A 26114-nucleotide genomic window follows, 5' to 3' on the forward strand; every position below is an offset into this window, starting at 1 on the left:
CCCAGCATCACCTTTATCCTCTCCACGTCTTAAGTTCAGAATCCTGAAGTCATTCTCCTTATTTAGTCAGGTATCAAAATTCCCCCCAAAGCTTCCCTTTCCAGTCTGCTCTTTCTGCCAAAACTCGAGTCCAGGCCTTCATCCTCACATTTGAATTGCTGCCACAGCCTCCAGGCTCTCCCACAGCCTCCTGCTCCATCCCGCATACTACGGATAGTCTAATCGTCTTTAAATATAACTTTCATCATATCACTTCCCTAATTAAAGTATCTCATGACTCCTACTTCCTACAACATCAAGTCTAAACACCTCTAACTGGCTTTTAGGCTGCTCATGATCTGGCTCCATGTTGCCTGTCTTATTTCCCACTGTTACCCAACATGTTCCCCTTCCTTGTTAGGTTAGGTTTTCTGTTGTTCTTTTGGTTTTGGTTTTTTACTGTCACAAGAACAAGCCAAGTTAATTTCTGTCTTCATATCTTAATAAATATACTTTCTCTTGCCTGGAACACGATTCTCCCTTTCATTGATGCCAAATTATACCTATCTCGCAAGAGAATTGTCTGTGCTTGCTGGAGTCCACTTCCCTGCTTTCTATTCTCTTTCACCTACCTTAATCAGGTGTGCATTCCCACCACTCCACTGTCCAGTTCTCATTGTTTTCCTGTCAGCAGTCGCTTCCTCAGTCTCTTCCATCTCAGTAAATGACACGGCCATTTACCCACCTGCTCTGACTAAACCCTTGGAGCTGTCCTTAGTTTTCCCTTGTAACCCACATCCAGTCCACCAGCCAGTCCAGTGAGCTCTCCTTTTAAAAAAAATACTCATCCAAGGACATGCTCATTGTTTTTAGAGAGAGGGGAAGGGAGGGAGAGCGGGAGGAGAGAAACATCTATGTGAGAGAGAAACACTGATTGGCTGCCTCTTGCAGGCACCCCGATCAGGACCAAACCTACAACGTAGGCATGTGTCCTGACTGGGAATCGAACCTGTGACCTTTTGGTTTATGGGATGACACTCCAACTAACTGAGCCACACCAGCTAGGGCCAGTGAGCTCCCCTTTTAAAGCATATTTCAAATCTGACCACTTATCATGATCTCATTGCTACTCCTTTAGCCCAAGTAAACAGTACTGCTGGAATGGTCTCCCTGTTTTCATTTTGCCCTCACAGTTTATTTGACGTAAAGCATTGAGTCATTTTTTAAAGATATGACTCTGTTTATGTCACTACACTTTCAGTGGCCTTCAAGGCTACACCTGATCTGCTCTAGCCCAAGGCTCTGACCCTAGCTCCTGCCAATTTCCCCTCATTCCTTCGCATCCAGCTTCTCTGACCTTTTTTTCTGTTTCTAGAACAAATCAAACTTATTGACACCTCCCTTACACATGGGTGGACACATTTCAAAATAATCACTAGATAAATTTGAACAGAATAAATGTCTTCAGTTTCCACGATATTTGTCTGTAAAATATGTATTATGTTAACAGGAAAAAATAAGAAAATGTATAATCTTTTTAAAAATTAATATTTTTGTATAAATTTATTTTTATTTTGAAATACTTTCTAGCTTATAGAAAAGCTAAAGTACAACACAGATGTTTTTTCTGAACCATTTGCTACACCATTCCAGAATGCTGCAGTATACAATTCCTAGAAGCATGGACATTCTCCTATACAATCACAATACAGCCATGAAAACCAGGAAATTAATTTTGGAGATTAATCACTACCTCAACTCCAGCAGGTCACAAGGAAATTAATCTAACCCTCAGACTCCATTCAAGTTTTTCCAGTTGTCCCAATAATGTTCATTATAGCAAAAGGATCCAGGTTAGGTCACATGTTGCATTTAGTTGTTAAGTTCTTTTTAGCCTTCTTTAGTTTGGAGCAGTTCCTCAGTCTTTCCTTGACTTTCATGACTTTGGCATGTATTTATAGAATGGGCCAGTTATTTTATTTTGGGGGGGCAGTTATTTTGTAGAAGGTCCTTCAATTTGGGTTTGTCTGATGTTTCCTCATGATTAATTTCAGGGTGTGCATCTTTTGCAAGACTACCACTGGTGCCAGGTCCTCATTGCTTCCTGTCAAGTGGCACGTGATTTTGATCTGTCCATTACTGATGATGTTTATTTTGGTCACTTGATTAAGGTGGCTTCTGCAAAGCTTCTCTACTGTAAAGTTACTTTCTTCCCCTTTGTAATGAAAAAGTAGTTTGTAGGAAAGTACTTTGAAACCATGTAAATTATCCTGTCCCTTATTCAAGTTCCCATTTATACATTACTTGTTTATATCAGTATAGACTCTGGGTGTCTATTTTATCCATTACTGTTATTTATTTTGATGCTCTCACTGTCTCAGATTTTGCCAGCAGGAGCCCCTTCAAGCTGTGTTTTTTGACATGCCCCACTTTCTTACATTCTGGCACAATAGGCTGTTCCAGGCTCACCTTGCACTTGCCCTGTCCCCTGGTTTTTTAGTGATTCCTTTTAGTCACCTAGATGGGGAATCTTTCAGTGAAGAGAGCTCAAGAATATATATATGAACACACCCACACACATAGGCATATACACATATACATCTATATTTGTCTCTATAGAGAATCCATGAGTTCACACCTATATGGACAATTCTGATTCAATACTATAGAAATTATTCTAGTTTTTTTCACTGTCCATGCTTGTAATTTCTCCATCAGTGAGAAACCTGGCTCCCGTTATACTTAACATATTTACTTGTTTTTTATCAGTCCCCTCAACTGTAACCAAACTTTCATCCTTGCCACCTTCCCCACCGCATATAGATATCCATCTCACCCCTCTAGGGCTCTGGACCTCTGCCCCTCAGACACCCTCAATACTTGTGAGGCCCTCCTCACTCCATTCAGCCTCTGGCTCCTCTTGCCAGGCCTGTCCTCCACGTGGACACTCTTCACCCTGCTCAGGTTCTGACACCCTTCCATGGGTATGCCTATCTTGCTTTGCCACACCCAACACTGGCATTAGGACTAAGCTATTCATCAAGGGGTGGGAAGAGGAAGAAGAACTAAGATCAGTGTTTTATTTATCGAAGACTTCCTAGTTAGTGTAGATTTGACTACAAGTACAGAAGGCTATGACATTTCTGTTCCCTTTCCCCTAAAAAAGCATATCAATTAGTCTGAAATAGCATTGTAATCAGTGGACAAGAAACCAAATTATATCTGAAAGAACACCCAACCTAGATCAATGTAGAAACAAAACATCCAGATTTAAAATAAAAATAAAAATAAATAGATTCCTCACATTTTTCTATCTGTTGTTCAAATATTTTGGTATTTAGACACAACCTCAGAATCACTATTAAGTGCTAATGGTTATGATAAGTTTATGAACCTTACATTTTGAAGATGGTAGTTTCGGATGCCTGAGACCCTTGGATCAAAATTAATTTTATCTTTTAAAACTGAGAAATGCAAATATTTTGTCACAATAACATTACTGTCAACTCAGTTTTACCACAAGACTTTGCAAAGCAATGTCTACATTGAATTAACTGTCTTTGGAAACTTTAGAACTAAAACCTCTGCAAGATCGCCCTTGATAACCATTTCACAGATAAGAACCCCTGGTGAGGAATCAGGATATTGCCTTCAAAGAGACTGCAACTCCTGGCGACTACAACTTCGCTAGCACAAAAATACCAAAGTTTGCCTCCAAACCCTTTAAAGATATAAACTAACCATTTCAAGAAGTAGCTTTCTCATTTCTACTCTTCAAATTTTCTTTGTCTGAGAAGGGCAAATTTAGCCTTTCTTCTAAATCAAGATATGATATGACTGGACTTTTGTTTAATTCTAAGCCAAAACATTCCCAAACTCCCACCGCATTCCTGTGAAGCCCTAAATGCTATTGAAGTGCTCTCCTGGCCATGTCTCATTGCTTTAGGGAGTCAAGCACTCCCCATTCTGTACCCTCTTGGAGACCATGAAAGGGAACACAGCCTCCATGACTGCTCCGACCAGGTGGGTCAGATTAGCTTTACAGTCCACTTACGAGGAAGCTAACAAGTCTCCTCTGTGGGTGTTTGATCACACTTCACAAAATTGCTGATGACCTCATGAGCCAAAGAAAGCAGGTCTCACATTGTGGACTAAGCCTAAATATTAATACTACTTTATATTTATGTAGTGTCTTTTTTCCAAGGAGCTCCAACCTCTTTACAGACATTATGTCATTAATCCTCAAAGCATCGCTGTTTGGTACATGGCAAATATTCTCCCCCTCCCTTTTTTTTACTGTGATGGAAACTTGCAAGTCAGTGATGGAACCCAGCCCCCTAGTTCTCAGTCTTTGCACTATACCATGAAAAAAACCAGATGAATAATTTTTCAAGCTTATTCATTGCTTCTTGGGTGGGATTTGAGAGGATGTCTCAGTTTATATGTATTTCAATTTTCAGTGTCTCTAGGTTCTTCATTTTAAGTTAAGCATTTTCAAGCATATGTAGTTCATCTTCCACTATTGCATTTATAGAAACACTAGAAATTTGTAGCTGAAATTTGAAGTGACTTTGTCACTGAATATGTAATTTTACTTATCACTCAGAGATCCTTATATTTCTCATGCCCCAAGACAAGTTAGATTTTTTTTTTTTAATCTCCATGTCAGCTCAGGACACATTTCATTTAGAGCAACCACATATTTAATTTATATTGAGTAATTAACATGTACCATATATTGTGCCAAATATTTTCAAATACATGTATAATATTCCATGAGAACCATTTAGATTAAGTCTCGTGTGTGGAAACACTCTCTTAGAATAGGGCAAGAAAAAAAAAAAAGCACTAATAGAAATATGGCCTCAGCTGCTATTTAAAAAAAAAAAAGCTCAATTAACTTTAATTCCCTTAATGGAAACCAGTGTAAATATTTCCACAAAAAGGGAAAATGTGGGTAAATTCTAAAAACCACCAGGAATTAGCTCAATACACCCCCCTCCCCTACACACACACACAAATAAAACTTAAAAGATTGGTTCCTGCAGACTCAACAATTAATGCAAAGCAGAGAAAAGAACAAAACACAGCTGTATCTAATGATGACAAATATTTCTTGATTTCACTTGGTTAGACACTTCCTAATCAGGAATATCAGAATAGCGAATTACAAACTACAGTGGCATAATTTTAAACACTCACAAAAATCAGTTTCACATCTGATTTTTAAAAATCTTTTATATGACCAACGATCTTGCTGTTGCCAAATTGGGGGATGTCTGTACATTGCTGAATTAGATAATGGTGGTGAAAAGAAATACTGGGGAGAAAAATCAGAAAAACTCCTCTAAAATGAGGAGAAACTTTCAACTTTTAATCATTAAATTCTGAAAGCGTCAGAGTAAAGCGTGCCAGATGCCCTGCAACAATAATTCTAGTCTACTCTGCTCCCTGGCCCAGCCTGATGTGAAATAGCCCTATATTTCTAAATAAATAGTGTTTAATTTGAAACTTAGCAGCCCTACCCCATCATGGAAACTCTTCATAGGTTGGAAAATATGTACAATATGTCATACTTTAGGTATATAATCTAGCCATATTCTGTAGCATAGCTACACTGCAGTTTATACTCAACAACCTTGAGTTTTTAAGAAAATATATTCATAACATTCTAAATGTTTTTTTTTTCTTGTCATAGGAAATATTAGCCAAAAGGAATACCCTGTATTCCAAGTAAAAATTTAATGATGGGGAAATTTCGAAAGTGGTAGTCGAAAAAGCTGATGTTTGCCCTAGAAAGGTTGCCATGCATGGTTGTATCGCCTGATTGTGAACGGCTCAACTCCAGGGATACCTAAAACACAGAACACAATAGGAGTGGTGTCCCCTGGAGGTGAGCAATGCCTGGCAGCCCTGATTTTAACTAATTAGGAAAGCTTTTGAAAAAATGCTCCTGTTTTTTCATCTGATTCACAACTGAAGACCAGTTGCGACCTGCAGTAGGACTTTTATTATTCCTTAGGTTTTTTCTGTGTGTGTGTGCAAAGTTCTTAGTTTTTCCTCTCCATGTTGGTTCCAAAAGACTCCCCTCCTGACTGAGCTTCAGCACGCTGTTCTGGCATTCCCCCAGCTCTAGGTTTTCCTGAGTCAGGGAAAACGTGCACAGTTTGAGAAGAAGCTCGTCAGACGTGCTCAACCAGCCCCGGACTTACTTATGAAGCCCCTCCCCCTATTCTCCTTCGTCCTCCATTCCTGTGTTAAATGTTGGTTCAAGTTTGTTGTTTACACGTCTGTGTCCCTTACTGCCTTGCAACACTCTGCTGCCCATTCCTGCTGCGCCATCCTGCTTTCCCATCACCAGCACAGAACTTAGCACGGTACCTTGAATCCCTGCTTTCCTGACCCTTCTCTCTTACCCTTCCACTCTTTGATTTTCTTTTATTTTCTTTAGTCCTGAGGGAAACCTGTGGTCTCTAGACAGCAAAGATAACTGGAGGCAATGGGAAGAAAGCCCATCTCCATAGAACATGCGATCGGGAGTGACCCTGCAGATTACAGTGCTGTTTGGTCATAACCCTCCGCCTTCTCACTTATTCTTACTGTGGCCAGGCCTGCTCCCCCTTTAGCAAAACAATTTGAGGAGAATGATAGTGTGAATTGTATAGCAGTTTAAGTTTTTTAGTGGTACGATTGATTTCAAAATGAAAACAACATACAGTTTCTGGAAGGATGTACAAGAAAGTGGCTGAAAGTGGTTGCTTTCTAGGGGGGAATCAAGTGGTTCTGGGTGGCAGGGAAAGTCTCACTGTACCTTTATTTTGCCTTTTGAATTTCATACTATGTGACTGTGTTAGTAATTGAAATAAATAAAAAATGGAAGCAGGCAATTAAATAACTAGACTTGAACTGAATTGATGCCATAGAAAATTCTGTTAATTATCAAAAATTATTCAAATATGTTAAAAATAGAAGTAGATCAGAAAGAGAGGTATGATTGTTTTCATTTTGTTTTAGGAACTGAAAAGGTTTCACTGTTTGCTGGAAAAGTAAAATACAAACTAAGTGTCTGTGCCTCATATAAAACTTATCCTCACTCTAAACACCTAGCTATTTCTCTTTAGGGTTTTTTTCTTTTGGCTTTTTATTCAAGTGAACTTAAGGCCAATTTAAAGTGAAAATCTGACTTTATTGCATGGATCTTTGCCACTTTGCCTCCACCTTGTATGGGAGAACGAAGTATTCAGGGGATGCCAGAGTTCCTAAGTGTCATCTCCTTTGCCCTCTTCTTCCTGCCAGCGCAAGAAGGCTGTTATGACCTGAGGTTTGGATATCACACTGATAGAGCTTTTCCATCTCACACCAGAGAGACCGTTTTCTGTATATTTTATGGCACCAATCTCTATAGTCATTTCTGTACTTACTGTGTTCCTTTCAACACCTGCTAAAGTCCTTTACAGAGACTCTGATTCCAGCAAATGACCTACATAGCAAGTCTATGAGAAGCAGGGTATCACATTTCCACTTCTGTATCTATTATCTGTTTATCTCTTTTTTTGAAGAATCAGCAAACCTATGTCTAGTGTAATTAATATAACCATCATGTCATTGCCTGTTGGTTTCCTCCTACATGCCACAAACCAAGAAAAAAAAAGGTTTTCATTTTTATAATTACTTCAAGAATGTGCTTGAGTGTGATTTTTTTAAACTAAATTTATTGGGGTGACGTTGGTTAATAAGGTCATATAGGTTTCAAGCGTACATTTCTGTAGTACTAGGTCTGTATATTGCACTGTGTGCCCATGTGCCCACCACTAAAGTCAAACCATCTTCTGTCACCATATGTTAGGCCCCCCTCCACCCTCTTCCGTCTGGCAACCACCACATTGCTGTCTGCGTCCATGAGTTTCGGTTTTACATCCCACGTGTGAGTGAAATCTTACGGTTCTTAGCTTTTCTGACTGACTGATTCCGCTTAGCATGATATTCTCAAGGTCCATTCATGTTATTGCAAATGGCGGTATTTCATCTTTTCTTGTGGCTGAGTAGTATTCCACTGTGTATATGTACCACATCTTCTTTACTCAGTCTTCTATGGAAAGACACATTGTTTGTCTCTGTGTCTTGGCCACCTTGAATAATGCTGCAGTAAGCATAGGGGTGCATATATCTTTGTGAATACATGTTTTTGAGATTTTTGGGTAGATAACCAGGAGAGGGGATTGCTGGGTCATATGCTAACTCTAGTCTTAAATTTTTGAGGAACTGCTATGTTGTTTTCCATGGTGGCTTTTCTAGTTTACATTCCCACCAGCTGTGAATGAAGCTTCCCTTTTCTCCACACATGTTATTACCGGTCTTGTTGATAATAGCCATTCAAACAGGCGTAAGGTGGTATCTCATGGTAGTTTTGCTTTGCATCTTTCTAATAGCTAGTGAGGTTGAACATTTTTTCTGTTTGCCATTTGTATGTCTTCTTGGGAGAGGTATGTGTTCATTTTTCAATTGGATTGTTTGTTTGTTTGGTGTTGAGTGTGTTTTTATGTGTTTTATATGCCTATCTTTAGCTCCCACAGAATTAATAATTACTCAGGCATTTGAAACTAGGAAAGTATCACTTTTCTATTGAAAAGTATATAATAACATTTTTGAATATTTTATAACTGAAAAGTAAGCCAAATGAAGTTTAAGGTTTTCTAATGTTCTTTCATTAGCTTTTCAGTTTACAAATAAGAATAGTTTCATAATAAAGCTTTCATCACTTTGAAATAAAGGAAAACAAAGAGATCAAGTAATAAGCATGTTGAATATAAACATATAAAGTAATAGAAGACATAATTTTAACATAATTAAGAAGCAAATTAATGTGGTACTTTATGTTTTAATTTTAACTTTAATTATACAAGTTACATGTGACTACATTCTCATAGATAATTTAAAAATTACCAATAAGGATATTTCATATCTTTGACTTTGTATTTAAAGCACACACACCCACACATACATGCACATAAGATAGCTAAATGTGGCTATTAAGAACTTGAAATGTGGCTAATTTGAGTTGAGGTGTGCGGTAAGTACAAAATACACTGGATTGTGAAGATGTAGTAAGAAAAAATATATAAACTCAATAATTTTTATATTGATTACATATTGAAATAATATTTTATAATTTGATTAAATAAAAATAATTATTAAAATTTAATTTTACTTGCCTCTTTTCACTTTTAAAAATATATTTACAAGACTATTTAAAATTATATAGGTGGCTTGTAATTGTGTCTTGCATTCTATTTCTATTGGACAATGCTATATATGTATTTATGCATATATATAATGTATATACATATATACACATATACATATGTGCATATATTTGATTTGTGGACATTTTTAAAGCATAAGTATGATAATACTGTCTTTTTCTGAAACTTGCTTTTTTCATTTAATATATATATCTTGGAGATTTTTCCTTGTCAGTATATTTATATTAACCTCACTCTTTTTAATTACCGCATAGTATTCCTTAGTACTAAAGTACTCTGGTTTACTTCAATTTCTGGTATTAATGGAACATTTAAATTGTTTTTGCTTTTCCTTAGGAACATTACTTCAGGGAATGTCCTTGAACGTGACTCTGTGTGCATATGGGAGCATGTCTCTAGGGCAAATGCCTAGGGATCAGAGGATATGTGCATTTGAAGTTTTGTAGATTGTCCATCTCTTTTATTGTATGCCATTCTTAGTTTTACTTTTTTATTGTGGTAAAATATACAAAACATAAACTTTATCATTTTAACTATTTTTAAGTGTACAGTTTGGGGGCACTAAGCACATTCACGTTGTTGTACAACCCTCACCATCATCCATCGCCAGAACTTTTTTCATTTTCCCAAACTGAAATTCCACACCCATTACACACCAGCTCCTCATCTCTCTCCCTAGTCCCTGACAATCACCATTCTACAATACTTTCTGTCTCTGTGAATTTGACTACTCCGGGTACCTCATATAAGTGAAATCATACATTACTTGTCCTTTTGTGCTTGGCTTATTTCACTTATCATAATGTCCTCAAGTTTCATCCATGTTGTTGCATGTATCAGAATTTCCTTCCTTTTTAAGACTAAATAATATTCCATTGTATGTATATATCACTTTTTGTTTGTCCACTTATCCATTGATGGACATTTGTATCGCTTCTACCTTTTTATTTTTCTTTTGCAATACAACGCAAAGTTTTTATTCATTTTTTGTTTTTTTTAAGTGTATTTTATTGATTATGTTGTTACAGTTGTCCCAATTTCTTTTCCCTTTGCTCCCCTTTCCCCAGTATACCCCCCTTCCCTCCAGCAACACCACCCCCTTTAGTTCATGTCCACAGGTCATGCATATAAGTTCTTTGGCTTCACCCTTTCCTATATTATTCTTAACTTCCCTCTGTTTATTTTGTACCAATCAATTATGCTTCTTAGTCCCTGCACCATTTCCCCATTTTTCCTCCTTCCCCCTCCCAGCTGATAACCCTGCAAATGATCCCCATACCTATGATTCTGTTCCTGTTCTGGTTGTTTGCTTAGTTTGTTTTTGTTTTTATTTTTTAGATTCAGTTGTTGATAGTTGTGAGTTTGTTGTCATTTTAATGTTCATAGTGTTGATCTTCTTTTTCTTAAATAAGTCACTTTAACATTTCATATAATAATGGCTTGGTGATGATGAACTCCTTTAGCTTTATCTTGTCTGGGAAGCACTTCATGTGCCCTTCCATTCTAAATTATAGCTTTGCTGGACAGAGTAGTCTTGATTGTAGGTCCTTGCTTTCCATCACATTGAAGACTTCTTGCCAGTCTCCTCCTGCCTGCAAAGTTTCTTTTGAGAAATCAGCTGATAGTCTTATAGGCACCCCTTTGCAGGTAACTCTCTGCTTTTCTCTTGCTGCTTTTAAGATTCTCTCTTTATCTTGAACTTTTGGCATTTTAATTATGATGTATCTTGATGTGGTCCTCTTTGGGTCTAGCTTGTTTGGGACTCTCTATGCTTTCTAGAGTTGTATGTCTATTTCCTTTGCCAAATTTGGGAAGCTTTCCTTCATTATTTTTTCACATAAGCTTTTGATTTCTTGCTCTTTCTCTTCTCCTTCTGGCGCCTCTACGATTTGGATGTTGGTACGTTTAAAGTTGTCCCAGAAGTTTCTAAACCTCTCCTCATGTCTTTCAATTCTTGTTTCCTCATTCTGTACTAGTTGAGTTTTTTTTTCTTCCTTATGTTCCAAATCATTGATTTGAACCCTGGTTTCCTTCCCTTCACCATTGGTTTTGTGTGGATATTCCTTCATTTCATTTAGCATAGCCTTCACTTCTTCCCTTATGTGTTTGCCATACTTAAGCATTTCTGTTAAGTCTGTGAGAATTTTTATCACCAGTGTTTTGAACTCTGCATCTGTTAGGTTGGCTATCTCCTCATTTGTTAGATTGGCTATCTGCTCGTCACTTAGTTCTCTCACTGAAACCTTGATCCATTCCCTTTTTTGGGGTCATACTTCTCTGTCTCCTCATCTTGACAGGCTCCTGTGTTTGTTTGCCTCTGTGTCTTAGGTAGACCTGTCACACCTGTTAACATTGTAAGGGGCGGAGCCTTAGGTATTCATCAGTACAGGGCAATCTGTTTCACCACGTTGTGGCACTGTGTGTGAGGGAGGGGTCTGAGAGGGAACAATGCCACCTGCTCAGCACTCGCCCCTTTTCCAGGCACTTCTACTTCCATATGGGACTGACGCCTCTCTAGCTGTTGCCCTGGCCATCATTCCCAGAGTGGGTGGGTTTGCAGACATTCTAAGATTGTGGAGACCCTTTAAACAAGCGGGCTCTACTGAGAGACTGGCAGTGTTTGCCTTTGCTCCAGCCCCTACTGGTTCTCACAGTCAGAAGCAATGAGGCTTTATTTTCCCTGGTGCTGGAGCTGTGAGCTGTGTGGTCTGGTCTGGTGCTGGGAACGCTCCCCAGGTGTCCCTCTTAACTTTTACTGTGCTTTCCACTGGCCTGCCGCCGCCGCCGCCGCCGCCGCTGCCACCTCACCATGTCCTCTCTGCCCCGGCTCTGCCCATCCTACCTGACTGGATGAGTATTTCTTCTTTATATCTTTGTTTGTTGGACTTCCATGCAGCTCCATTTTCTGGAACTTCTGGTTGTCTCTAGTTTTGAGGTAGTTGTATTCCTTCTTACTTGTGGAGGGAGAGGCAGCATGTCTATCTAAACCTCCATCTTGGCCAGAAGTTCTGCTTTCACCTTTTGACTATTGTGTACAAGTATCTGTTCAATTTCCTGCTTTCAATTCTCTTGGGTATATATCTAGAAGTGGAATTGTTGGATCATATGGTAATTCTATTTTTAATTTAATGAGGAACTACCATACTGTTTTCCAAAGCAGCTGTACCATTTTACATTCCTACCAGCAATGCACAAGGGTTTCAATTTCTTCACATCATGCTCAGTACTTCTTTTCTTTTTTTAATAAAAATAATAGCCATCCTAATAGGTGTAAGTGATATCTCATTATGGTTTTGATTTGTGTTTCCCTAATGATTAGTGATGTTTAGATTCTTTTCACTTGCTTTTTGACCACTTTTATACCTTCTCTGGAGAAATGCCTATTCAAGTTCTTTGCTCAGCTTTTAATCAGGTTGTTTTTTGTTGTTGAATTTTAGAAATTCTTTATGTATTATGAATGTTAATTTCTTATTAAATATATAATTTGCAGATATTTTCTTTTATCCAATGGGTTGTCTGTTCACTCTTGGCAGTGTCCTTTGATGCATAAAAGTTTTTAATTTTGATTAAGTCAAGGTTGTTTGGTTTTTCTTCTGTTGCTTGTGTTTTTGGTGTCATATCTCAGAAATCCTTGCCAAACCCAATGTCATAAAGCTTTCCCCTATGTTTTCTCTTATGAGTTTTATTGTTTTAGCTCTTATTTTTAGGTCTTTGATCCATTTGGGGTTAATTTTTATATGTGGTATAACGGTCCAACTTCATTCTTTTGCATGTAGATATCCAGATTGGGATTGTATTGACTAGATACAATAATCTTAGGAAAATTGATATTTTTATAATAAGTCTTTGCATTTGTTGAAAAGATTTTCCTTTCCCCATTGAATGTCCTTGACACCCTCGTTGAAGCCATTTGACTTTCTAAGTGAGGTTTTATTTCTGGGCTTTTTATTCTATCCCTTGGTCTATATGTCTGTCTTCATGTTAGTACCACAGGTTTTGATTACTGTAGCTTTGTAAGTAAAATCAGGAAGGAATCAGGAAAGGGGAGGCCTCCAGTTTTGTTATTTTTCAAGACTGTTTTTGGAATTTCAGGGTCCCTTGAGATTCTATGTGAATTTTAGAATGTGTTTTTCTATTTATGCAAAAAAAATGTCATTAGAATTTTGACAGGGATTATATTGAATCTGTAGATTGCTTTGGGTGGTATTCACATTTTAATATTAAGTCTTCCAATTTAGAAACATGGGATGTCTTTCCATAGTTTTATCATTTTATATTTTGCTTAAGAATGTCTCAATGCTGAAATTATAAATAAATTTTTCTAAATTTTATCTAAGAAGTTTCTATATTTGCTTTTTACATTTGTCTCCTTAAACTAGCTGGTTTTTGTTTTTGTTTTTTCCCAGTGTGAGAACATTTTCCCATTGTGTTGGTACCACTTGAGTTGTCTGCCTTTTCCTTGATAATTTGAATGCCACTTTTTATCATAAATTAAAAACCCATGGATCCCTGGCCAGCTGGCTTCATTGGTTAGAGCATCGTCCCATACACCAAAAGACTGTGGGTTTCATCCCTGGTCAGGGCACATACCTAGGTTGTGGGTTCGATCCATCAATGTTTCTCTCACCTCTGCCACTCTCCCTTCCTTCCTCTTTGTCTAAAATCAATAAACATATTTTTTAAAAAACATGGATGCATACGTTTGGTTTTAGACTATTAGTCTATTTCACTGATCCATATGTCTGCTTCTATATTACTGCTATCATGATTTAATTACTCTAGCTTTATATTATAACTTGTTATCTGAAAGAGCAACTCTTTCAGTAGTTTTAAGATTTTTTCATACATTTTCTCTTCTGGGTGACTATTAGAATCAGCTTTAAAGTTCCAACAATACAATCAAAATTCCAAAATATTGGAATTGGAATTTTGATAGGGATTGTATTGACTAGGTACAATAATCTTATGAAAAGTGACAGTTTTATAATAGTAAGTCTTTGCTGTCCTGAGGAAAAAAGCATTCTAGTTTCTGTATTTCTATGGCCCCAAGGAAACTTTATGTTTGCTTGGATTACACCTAGATTGCCTCTGTAAAGCAATTCTGTGCAACTGAACTTTCTGTGCTGATGAAAATGTCCTGTATCTGTAATGCCTAATATGTGTTATTGAACCCTTCAGTTGGACATTCACATGTGGCTATTGAACACTTGAAATGTGACTGATGCAAATGAGGAACTGAATTTTTAATTTTATTTACTTTTGATTAATTTAGATTTAAATGGTCACATGTGGCTAATGGCTACCATAATAGATAGTGCAGCGCTCAGATATGTGGATAACTGTGTAATTGAACATTTTTGTAAGTGGCGAAGGTAGGTAGCAAAAAAATTATTGACACCTACTGTTGAAAGACACTGCGTAAGGGATTGTAGAGAGTCTGAAGACCATAATATTAAATACAAATGAATTCCTAAAGAACTTAAAACTCAGTTCCAGGTAAAGGACAAATTGCTTAAAAATATTTATGCTGTGAGAAAAACACAATTACAAAAACTATGCCATGGGGATTTGCTAAAGAAAGAAAGCTCGTATATGATTAAAGGAGCAGAAAAGGCTTTGTGGGTGAAATACTTTTAGAGACTGACCATGAAGGAATTATTCAAAATTTAAAATGAGTAAGTGATAGAAGATTTTTTTTTCTGAAATGTGGAAGAAATAAAGGAGAGGAAAAGGAATGAGGTGTGTTTGGGGAATGTAACTATATTAGCTTCCTAGGGCTTCTGTAACAAATTACCACAAATTTGGTAGCTTAAAACATCAAATATATTCTCTCACTAGAGGTCAGAAGTCCAAAATAGGTGTTCCTGAGCTGCAATTAAGGTGTAGACTGAGGCATACTCCCTCTGGAGGCTCTAGGGAAGATTCTGTTCTTTGCCTCTTCCAGCTTCATGTGGCTGCTGGGATTCCTTGGCTTGTGGCCACATCACCCTGTCTCTGCCTTGGTGGTCACATTGAAAAATGGTGGCCCATTCTTTAGCCTCCTGCAATGATCCAGTCTGACTGGAGCATGGGATACCTGAGGCAGTAGGAATGATAACAGCCATTAGTCACTGAATGACTTGCATATGTATTATGTTTACCAGGTGTTCTATTGTGCCATTAGATTTACTCATTATAAGAACTCTGTGTAGGCATTAGGGGATGAGAGAGGAACCTACGGTAACTATGTTTTTGGCCTTTGATGACTGGGAAATAGTGATTAACACAAATTGAAAAGGCATGAGGAAAAATTGGTTACAAAGGGAAAACAATGAACTTGGCTTTGGCTGTGTTTAGTTTGAGGTCCCATTAGTTTATGCTCAAAAAGGATCAACCCCAGATTAACTCTATATAGAGTTCTGATGGCCTCACTGGCAATTTCCTACCTTTGTTTTCCTCTTTGGGTTGAAGAAGCAAATTAGGAGGAGCATTAAATTTGAAATCAGGAGGTCTGGGTTCAAGTCTTTCACTTACTAAATGTGTGAACTAGACAAGTCATTTCACTTCTCTGAGCTTCAGTTTCCACATCTGTAAAAGAGGAATAAAAACCCCCTCCCTGCCCTCACACTGTTATTGTGGGGAATAAAGGAGATAACATTGTTCTTACCATAGTATACGGTCTGTTTTTAGCATTCAAATGTTGTAAAAAGGAGAGCAAAAATTTTAATATGTCAAACTCAAGTTTTAAAATTTTTTTTATCACATTTTAGGTTTAATTTAAAAGGAGCCAATGTCAAACTTAATTTTTAGTTTGAAGGTGATATATCTGAAAGTTCTCTGGATCCTAAGCAACAGTTAACATTAATTTTAAAAGTCTATTATTGACTCCCTTTTCCATTGTCCATAATTTCACAAAATGTGTCTTAAGCACCACCCAAGACCAATCCCCCCACTTTCTAAGCTGATGACCTAAACACTACTTCATAGAAATAATCAAGGCCATCAAGTGTGAATCATTCTATTTCCTGTTCCCATATTTAAAGATGTACCTATGTTTATGTGCCCTTTTATCTCCTTCCTTCTAGACCTCAACTAATGTCATATCTCTTGTCCAGAGCAAATACATCTTTCTATATGTGCTCTTGATGCTATTTCCTCCATCCTGAGCTCCAGGACATATAGTCAGTGCCCCAGTGGACAGCACCTGTAATTCAAAATCTTAAAACAGAGTCATTATTTCTCACTCTGCCCTCCCCACCGTGTTCCCATCACCCACCCCCTCAGCTTTCTTTGTTTCCCATCTTGGGCAATGGCATTACCAGAAACATGGGTAATTTTTGTCACTTTTCACTCTTTGCTTTGCTATCCCTGTGCCCATTCCAATCAATGATCAAGTCATGTCAGGGTTTGGGTTCAGCGTTCATTCTGTCTCTCCTCGGCCCTCTGCCTTATTAGCCCTGTCCTCTCCAACCTCACTGCTGCTCTGTTCTCGCTCAGAAAAGTTCTCACCTGAAGTAGCCTCATTGCTTCTTGTCTCACTCCTCCCCAGTCCACTCTTCACACTGCTGCAATAGGGCCTTTCAAAAACAACTATGTCCTTCGAATCCTTGGTGGCACTCCATTACAGTACAAAGTCCTATCTTCAGAGAATGAAAATGTCTAACCCTGTGCCCTTCCTGTTAGCTCTACTGAACTATTTCCAATTCTCCAGAGGTATTTTGCTTTATATCCCTGTACCTGTGCTCCTTTTGTCTGAAACGTTCTCTCTGTAACATCAATCCCTAATGCCACTTGCCTGGTGAATGTCTGCCCTTCTTGCACTACTTAGTTCAAACTTCACAACCCCTTTGAAGCCTTGCCAGGCCTCCCCAGGAAGAGCTGATAAGATGTTTTTGGAACCTTTGCTTTACCCTATACATGGCTCTATCATTTCATATGTAACCAGTTTGTTTCCCCCACCAGGCCCTCTTTGAGGACATGAGTGTGTCTTGACCAACTTAGTGTCTATAGTGCTTATTAGCATGTCTGGCACAGAGAAGGTGCTCAAAAACATTTGTTGAATAAATGAATTAATTATAGAACTTTTAAAGCCATATGATGCCTTAGAAAATGTGGAGGAAGAATTGATATAATAACTTTTGAAGATTAATAAAAATATGTGGTTACGACTATAAGGACAATACGTATTTACCTCTTAAATAAAGATAACCATAGTCCAGAACCCTGGTTATAAACTACAGAAAATCAAGAATGTAAACGAATGAGCAAACTTCATTAATCCCAGTAAAACATGAGACACTTCCCAACATATCAGAGGGCTCACAGCTCCACTAGAGTTGGAGGTAAGTGTTCTTTTTAAGCATTTGATTTCTTACTCCCCATTTATCACATGTTAACACAAGCTACATTTATGCTAATAGCATTTATTTTATAATTGCCATTGATATGCCTTTTATTGTGCAAGAAAGGTAAATGTCAAGGGAAAGGAATCAAAACTACAATAACATTGCTGCTATAGCAACTTACTTATAGGGAACAGACCCTCTCTGAATCATAAAATGTCTTGATCTGGTAACTTCCAAACTCAAATATTCTATACTTAACACTTGATTATAAATCTATACTGGTAAGGAAGGAACTGGTTTTCTAAACTTGCCAGATTTGACCTGACAAATTTTAAAGTAAGCAAATTTCACAGCACTTTCACCCCACGCACATAAGCTATTCGCTTATTTCCTGGTTGCCTGGGGCTGCCCCCTTGCTCCCTGCCTTGGTTCCCCACACATACCTACTTCTTAATGCGAAATAAGTACTGTGCGCTGACTGCTCTCTCTATGCCGAAACTTACCTGTCCTTGTTTCCAAAGCCTGTGAGGCCCTGCTTTCGGCAGGCTGCCACTGGGAGACCATTTGATGAGTTCACTTACACTAACATCATACTGAATAATAATTCCAGGGGGATTTTCATTTTTAACGGAAGTGTGTTATATGCATAACATGTCACCCTAAGAGCCCATCTAATAAAGGGACATTTCTCACTGTCCCATATACCATCCACATCTTTTCATGATTCAGTGTCTTTAAACATGCTGAATCCTCTGCCTAGAATAACGTCTCCTGCCCCATCCTCCTACCATATCCAGCCTGGTGACTTCCTATTCATTCTTTAAGATCCAAGTCAATATCCTTCTGGTAAGAAGCCTTCTCTAAATTCCCCAGGCTGAGTTGGTCATTCCATCTTGACTTTTATAAAACTTTGTATACTAGCTGTCTCCATTTCTTTTATTTACTTATTAAACTTTGTGTACTTGCTATCTCAATTTTAAAATATATTTTATTCACTTTCTTCAACTGACTTCAAGGTGACTTCTGCCCCCACCGATCCATTGCACCTAGTGGTCTCCGTGTGGCTAAATCAAGTGGACATATTTCAGTCCTCATCTTTCTTGACCTCTTAGCAACACCTGGAAGTACTGATCACCACCGTCACCCCTTTTATTTTCTCTACTCCCTTTTCTTAAAACTCTCTTCCATTGGCTTTCTTTTTCTATTTTTAAATTAAATTTATTGGGATAACATTGGTTAATAAAAGGATGTATGTTTCAGGTATTCATCTGTACTCTGTATTGTGTCTGTACCACCCCAAGTCAAGTCTCCTTCCAGTCCCTTGGCTTCCTTTATATGACAATTTGCTAGTCTTCTTTTATCTCTCTTTCTCAATCACCTTGGTTGGCTCATCTTCCACCTAATCTCTAAATGTTGGAGTTCCTTAAGCTATGTCTTGGCCCCTTTCCCTTCTCACGGTCTGAGCTCTCAATAAGTAAACCCTTCCACGCCCATGGAATTAATTAGCCTCCATATCCTGATGACTCTCAAATTTATATCTCCAACCCAGACATCTCTCTTGAGCTCCATACTTCCATATACAGCTACCTATTCAATATGTCCACTTGGGGTTCACAGGTACTTCAAACTCAACAGGTTCAAAACTTTCATTGTTTTCCACCTGTGAGAATTGTACCTCCATTTATGAAGTTAGCTAAACCAGAAACTGGAGTCATTATTGGCATACCTACCTCTCCTTTACCATCATACACAATTGGCAATTTTTTTGACTCTGGCTTCTAAATATTTCTCACTGTTGACTTCCCTCTACCTGCGCTACTATCCAAATTATCACCTGACTACTACAATGGCATGACATCACCCTGTATCCACTTCATGCCTCAAGTACCTTTCTACACTCCTGGAAGAGTGCTCTTTGAAGATTCATTCACTCATTGAAAATATTTATTGAGCCCTTACTAGGAGCACTTTGTGACCAAGACCCTGATCTCCTAGAGCTCTATTTAAGAGCATATGATTGGGGGGACCTCACTTAATTGTAATGGGGGTAGGAAAAATTCAGGAAATATATTTTTATCTGAGATATGAAGATTGACTAGAAATTAATTAGGCAAAGAGAGGGCAGGTGGAGGGGAAAGAGCATTTTAGGCATAAGGAACATTATATGCAAAGGTCCGGAATCATGAAGAAGGAAGATATAAGAAAACAGAGGGCAGAGAGTGAGGAATAGGGTGGAAGAGATGAGGTTGGTATTGTTGGGTACAGCAAGGCCCCGTGGGGTAGTGACTCTAATTGGGAGGTATTCAGGGGGTTTCGGAGCCCCCTCAAATGGCCTGCTACAGTAGATGAGTGGGTGAGCATTTTCCTTTCTTTCTTAAAATTTTTGTGAGCATTTTTCTGCGGTGAGAGTGCATAGCTTTCACCCAGGTCTTATAGCCAATCTGTGACGCCTCTCCCTCTATAGAAATGTGAAGAACCACTGATGGTGTATGAAAACCAAGGTATGGGCTTGGTCCTAAAGGCAGTGAGATGCCATTGGGAATTTATAAACCAAAAGTGACCAGATTGTAAAATCTACAGGGCAGGGATTTTAATCTCTTTTGTCATTGGTGGGCCCCAAGCACCTAAAAGAGTACCATGCACAGAACTGACACTCAGTAAGTAATTGCTGAATGAATGAATGCCTATGTGGTTATTGAATGAACGTCTATTATAGTGTATTACATTATACTTTAATCATGTGCTTTATGCTTCTCCCTTATAAGACTCAATTCTTGGTAACAACTGTGTCTTTTTCATCTTTATATTACTAGCATTATAGTACTAGTGTACAGCACAATGGCTGGCTTAAAATCAATTTCAAAATGCATTTATTCATTCAGCCAGTAATTTAAAGGCATCTCCAGATGCCAGGAACCTAGAAATAAAAAGATGACTAATATAGTATCTGGATAAGAAGACTGGTAATAGGCCTGATAATACTATGCAGTAAATGCTACAGAAAGGGTAAGAACAGAACACAGCCCTAGAGGTGAAAGGGAAGGCCAGTAGACAGAAGAAATGCAAGGGCTGGCCCTGGGCCCGGTGATAAAGGGAGGAGCAGAGCATGGAAGTGGGCATGAAAGGCTAAGTCTAGAGGGCAGAGAGCAGGGCCCACTGGAGAACTGCAAGTGGCTGAGAAAGTCTAGGGCATGATGATGGGCCAGGGCCATAAGGAGTCCAGATTTTATCCTGAGGAAAATGGGAAGTCACGAATGGGTGAATGATGAATTAGAAGAGTGATGTGGTCGCATTTAATATATGACTACTTAGGCTCCAGAGCAAAGAATGAATTGGAGAAGCAGTCATTGCAGGCGTTCCAGGCCCAGTAATTGGGAGAGGTGATGCTGACTGGGCTAATGCAGAGGCAGGGGCAACAGAGAAAAATGGGTGGGCTTGAGAGATGTCAAGGAGGTAGGATCAGTAGGAATTATGACCAGTTAGATATTAGGGTGAGAATGATGGAGCAGCCATGGATGACTTTGGTTGTTAATTTGGACACATCCAAGGGGACCTCAGAGGGAAAACAGATTGGGAGTAGGCTCAGGGAAGCAAATAATCAAATTCAGTTTGGACACATTGCATTTGAGTTTTCTTTGGAACATGCATGTGGAGACTTTTAGTAGGCAGTTGGTTACACACACGGACCTGGAATTCAAAAGGCAAATCTAGGTTAAATATTTAAATGTGGTGATCTTTTCATCTTTAGCTATGCACATCTAGTAGTTTTGGTTTTGTTTATTTATTTGTTTGTTTATTTATTTATTTGTTTTTAGAGAGAGGGGAAAGGAGAATGAGAGGGAGAGAAACATCACTGTGTGGTTGGCTCTCACTTGCACCCCCAACTGGGGACTTGACGTGCAACCTAGTCATGTGCCCTGACTGGGAATCGAACCAGCAACACTTGGCTCGCAGGCTGACGCTTAATCCACTGAGCCACACCGGCCAGGGCACATCTAGTAGTATTTTGTGTTGGCTGCTCCACTGTTCTTTGTCAGCCTACAGGAGGAAAAGCAAGGCTGACGGAAGGATGCTCCTTCAGAAGGAAGCAACACTGAAAGCACAGGAATTGACACATTTGGATACAAAAAAAAAAAAAAAAATGTGAGGATCTTTGCTTGTACCTGGGAACTGATTCCTGAGAATCACACCCAGTGAGTGTAGAAAGGAGAAAATACAGCCAAAGACAGTCACAAACACTCAAATACCAAACTATTTTTAAAGTAAATGAATAAAGAAATAAATAACAAGTGGGCTCATTTAAAAGAAGAGACCCCTTCCAGTGCTATTCAAACACTGCTACCAACTCAGCTAACTGTCCTATCTGTGCTTAAGGCAAAACCTGCTCATTGTCTTCCTTAATGGAGAATACATTAGCAAACCAAAAATGGAAAGTAGGAAATATCTTCAGGGCCCTTCCCAGACATATATGTAGATATTCTACTCCTGAGGCTCTTTTGTTAAGTGGATCATAGTAGCTTCTTGTTAGTCTGTGTACAAGAAACACTTTAAACAATATTTGTTTAAAGCAGTGGTTCTCAACCTGTGGGTCACGACCCCTTTGGGGGTCGAAGGACCCTTTCACAGGGGTCGCCTAAGACCATCGGAAAACACATATAATTACATATTGTTTTTGTGATTAATCACTATGCTTTAATTATGTTCAATTTGTAACAGTGAAAATACATCCTGCATATCAGATATTTTCATTACGATCCATCACAGTAGCAAAATTACAGTTACGAAGTAGCAACAAAAATAATTTTATGGTTGGGGTCCACCACAACACGAGGAACTGTGTTAAAGGGTCGCAGCATTAGGAATGTGGAGAACCACTGGTTTAAAGCATGATATGACATGCATTAGAAATCATTTGATGATCTTCGATGTTGCTTGAATCACCCAGAGAAGCTGTCTAGCCTGCCTGAGCATTGACCCTTTGCTTGCCTCGTTGACTTTGGCATCAAAGGTGCAAACTCAGTCCATTGACAGACACCTGAAAAACGTTTTGTCATATGGGTGTTTGTTGGTTTATATAGTTCATATAGATTATTCATCTATGTTACGGAATGTCTCCTGACAGATCATGTACTTGCTTTTGAAACCACTAGCTTTCTGTAAACCATTCAGTGTCCCCAGGCCTCACTGGTTTCCTTGAGCTTGTATACATTATTTAAAATGTTGCCGTTAACTCACTGCAATGAAATTATAGTTCTGAAACTTGTAATAAAACTCTGGTTTACTTTTGAGCAAAGAAGAAAAAGAGAACAAAACTATCAAACCATCAGGTCAGCTTGTCATTTGAGGATTTGTATATCCATTTTCTTCTCTTTTCAGTGTACCCAGACTTGACAGAAGTAAGGATAATTTAATGAAAAGCACGCCTGAGTAATATTGCTAAAAAAGCGAATCTTACCAAGTACTTTTTCTTACAGTCACACTGTAACAAATAGATAAAGAAGTTGGTTTCTGTGCTGTGAGTTTTTATGTTGCTATTTCCCTTCCTTTAGAGCAAAACATTTAAAGCTTTACATATCTAAGCAAACCAGTTATTTGGTGAGCAGCTCTATTTCTTTTCTCAGAGTTTTATTGTTTTTATACTCAGTGTCTTAGTTTAAGCCAAAGGGAATTTGTGGTTTCTGAGATCAGAATTTCAACTGCTTTCTAAAACGAAAAGAAAAGTTAGTGGTTAAATTAACCATTTGTAAACCAAATTTTTTATTCTAAATGACACTGAAATGTTTTATTGACATTCCCACTATTTTGTAGTAATAACATATCAATAATAATAATAACCTATATCTATAACTAAAAAGAAAAAGGATAACATTGGAGCCTCTACTAGATATTCTGACAAGTCTTGCTTAAAAATATTTATCTTATTTTGTTTTCCTACCAAAGAAAGAACAGAGGACATGCAAAAACCTTTCCTCTCATCTAATGGCTAGAAAACATAAAATTATCCTCTATATGTTTTCTGGAATTCCAGGCATTAGAAATTGTCTGACAGATTATAATACATTTAGTTGTTCATTCAGTTAAGCAAAAATAAGTTCTAAAATCTTTACCAAAGCTGAGTGCAATGGAGAATTATATACCTATGATGACTCACTAATCAACTTCCCTTTAATCAATAACATATCCTTCTCTTCGAGAAGGAAAAGGAGGCCCTGGCTGCTGTGGCTCAGTGGATTGAGCATTAGCCTGTGAGCCAAGTGTTGCTTGGTTCAATTCCCAGTCAAGGCACATGCCTGGGTTGTGGGCCAGGTCCCCAGTTGGGGGCGCGTGAGAGGCAACCACACATTGATTTTTCCCTCTCCTTCTCCCTCTCTTCCCCTCACTCTGAAAATAAATAAATAAAATCTAAATAATAATAATAATAAAAGCTAAAAATAGAAAATATGTTTTTTAAAAAAGTATAAGAAAAAGGACCATGGTCCTTCCCAATTCGTGAGTCTAACCTATGATGGAAAAGATAAGCCTATATATTTCTGCTAACTGAAATTGGGACTTAAATTATATTTATCTCTGAAACAATCAGTGCCTTAGAACTCTTCTGACCCTTAATTGCTTCTTGTTGGCCCCCACCTTGACAACTCTTCCCTCAAGAGTTGAATGTGCTGAATTCACTAAAGAGCGCCAAGAGACTGTCCCTGAAACTGGCTGCCTCCAGGGGACCTCAGCTCCTGAAACTTGGAATACCAGACTCTGATACTGGCAGCAGGGCCAAACCAGCCCACAGGAAAGCAGGTCTGGATCCGTTATGCAGCTAAAAGGATTAATACTTGGTCTCCCTGGCTTGTATGTGCCTTGTGCAAACGTCAAAATCTTTGCTGAATTGTGCCTCTCTCTGGTGATTCTCACAGATTCAAAGAACGAATATTGTATACAGTCAGCAAAGTTCTGAGAGCTCCAGGAAGAAAAGGAAGGCCAGCGAACCAGCTAAAGTCTTCGTCCCTGACAGAAAATGAAAGTTAGATGCCTTTGCTACATTTATTCTAAAATAATTTTGTTTTGCAGCAAACTGCATGATATGTCTTAGTAGGAAAGTAAGTTCCTATCACAAAAGCCTTTTACTGAATTTGTTGCTCAACTTATTTAGTCGGGTTACTAAGTGGTAAATTACTGGATAGCACATGTGTTCACTTCGCCACAGGGAAACACGGTCACCAGGGCTGCCTTGGGATAGCATTACTTCAAGACTGACAGAGAGGAGACACCCCTCATATTTAGAAAAGAACCACAGCCGCTATTTTGAAAAGAAATAAGCTGTTGTTCTCAAAGGAAAGAGGGTTTTCTTTGCATAGTTAAACTCCCCAGGTATTTAGACTACTGTGAACTGTTTTAACTTGCTGTAACCTGTGTACTGGAATCCCTCTATAGCTCTATTAGAATTCCCACAGAATTGCATAGGAAGTATGTGCTGGTGCTTATCCAGGTGTGATTTTTGTGTTAACTTCAGCCACAGGTTGATCAGCTAACTGTTGAACCAAAATGCACTCTCCCTGTGAAGCTGTTCACATCTGGCCCTAAGCCCTGAGCTGCTGGCTGACGTGAGACTGGGCAAGAGGCTGCCCTGCTGGAGGCTGCATCCCTTTGTAAGGCCCGGGTGGATTGCTTCCCAGCAGATCTTCAGTTTACACATTAGTCTGTAACTTGCAGGTGATGTTACTGGAAGAATTTTGATAGACTTAATGAATTATAAATGACTTAAAGTGTTATTTTTATTATTCATATAACATGGAATGTAATAATTTAATTTAAATGGATAGGATCAATAAATGAAACGTTAAGTATTCTGATTAAATAAACCAAAATGCAAGGTGTTTTTTGCTCATCTTTTCTTCTTCGCTTACATTAATGTTTCTCCATGTAGAGTAGGACATCAGCACCTGGGGTGCTTCTTAAAATACAGTTTACAAGGCCTGCTTCATTTTTACTGAATCAAAATCTCAGAGCATGGGGACCTATGAAAAACTCCCTGAATTCTAATGCACACAAAAGACTGAGAACCTGAAACCTCTGACCCAGACTAATAGGAGAATCTCTGGGGCCTGACATGCACTTTAGCTAGCAGAGGGCTGTGTTATCATAAGAGAGGAAAATCTGAGGGAGCCTGCCTGTCCAGCACTGACCTTTGCCAGACTCTCGATAACTTCTGACCTTCTGTAGGCAGCTTACAAACCGGGGTCTTGGATTGGCCTGTGCCCCAGGGCCCGCCATGAAGGAGCCTTTTCTCTTCTCCCAGCATATTAAGTGCAGGCATATAAGCTTACTTTGCCACTGAAAGGAGAAGGAGGGGAAAGGTATTGCGTTTATTGTATCCTTGATAGAATTGTAGCCTGACTCACCACAATTTCTTTTAAGAGAATCATATAAAGAGATTAGCTGTCTAGTAGAGGGATTAGGTTTATTTTGTGTCTCTCCAAAGAGTAGATCTAAGACCAAATTGTTGAAAGCTACAGGAGGTCAATTTGGCTCAGTATAGGGAGGAACTTTTTAACTCCAC

General features: G+C 38.5%; 1 protein-coding gene and 1 pseudogene across 1 annotated transcript in view; both read left to right on the forward strand.

The window, feature by feature from the left end:
• HORMAD2 (HORMA domain containing 2) overlaps positions 1 to 25372 on the forward strand; it is a 71461-nt gene extending 46089 nt beyond the window's left edge. The window contains exon 11 of the mRNA XM_090292053.1: positions 24472 to 25372. Coding sequence (XP_090148179.1) covers positions 24472 to 24576 — 105 coding nt within the window. The 3' untranslated portion in view covers positions 24577 to 25372. The remainder of the gene's footprint in view (positions 1 to 24471) is intronic.
• Positions 21009 to 21663, forward strand: LOC149997010 (small ribosomal subunit protein eS27-like pseudogene; annotated as a pseudogene).
• Positions 25373 to 26114: the final 742 nt, after the last annotated feature.

Source organism: Furipterus horrens, unplaced genomic scaffold, assembly GCF_987537825.1.
Source record: "Furipterus horrens unplaced genomic scaffold, mFurHor1.1.pri manual_scaffold_11, whole genome shotgun sequence".
NCBI lineage: Eukaryota > Metazoa > Chordata > Mammalia > Chiroptera > Furipteridae > Furipterus > Furipterus horrens.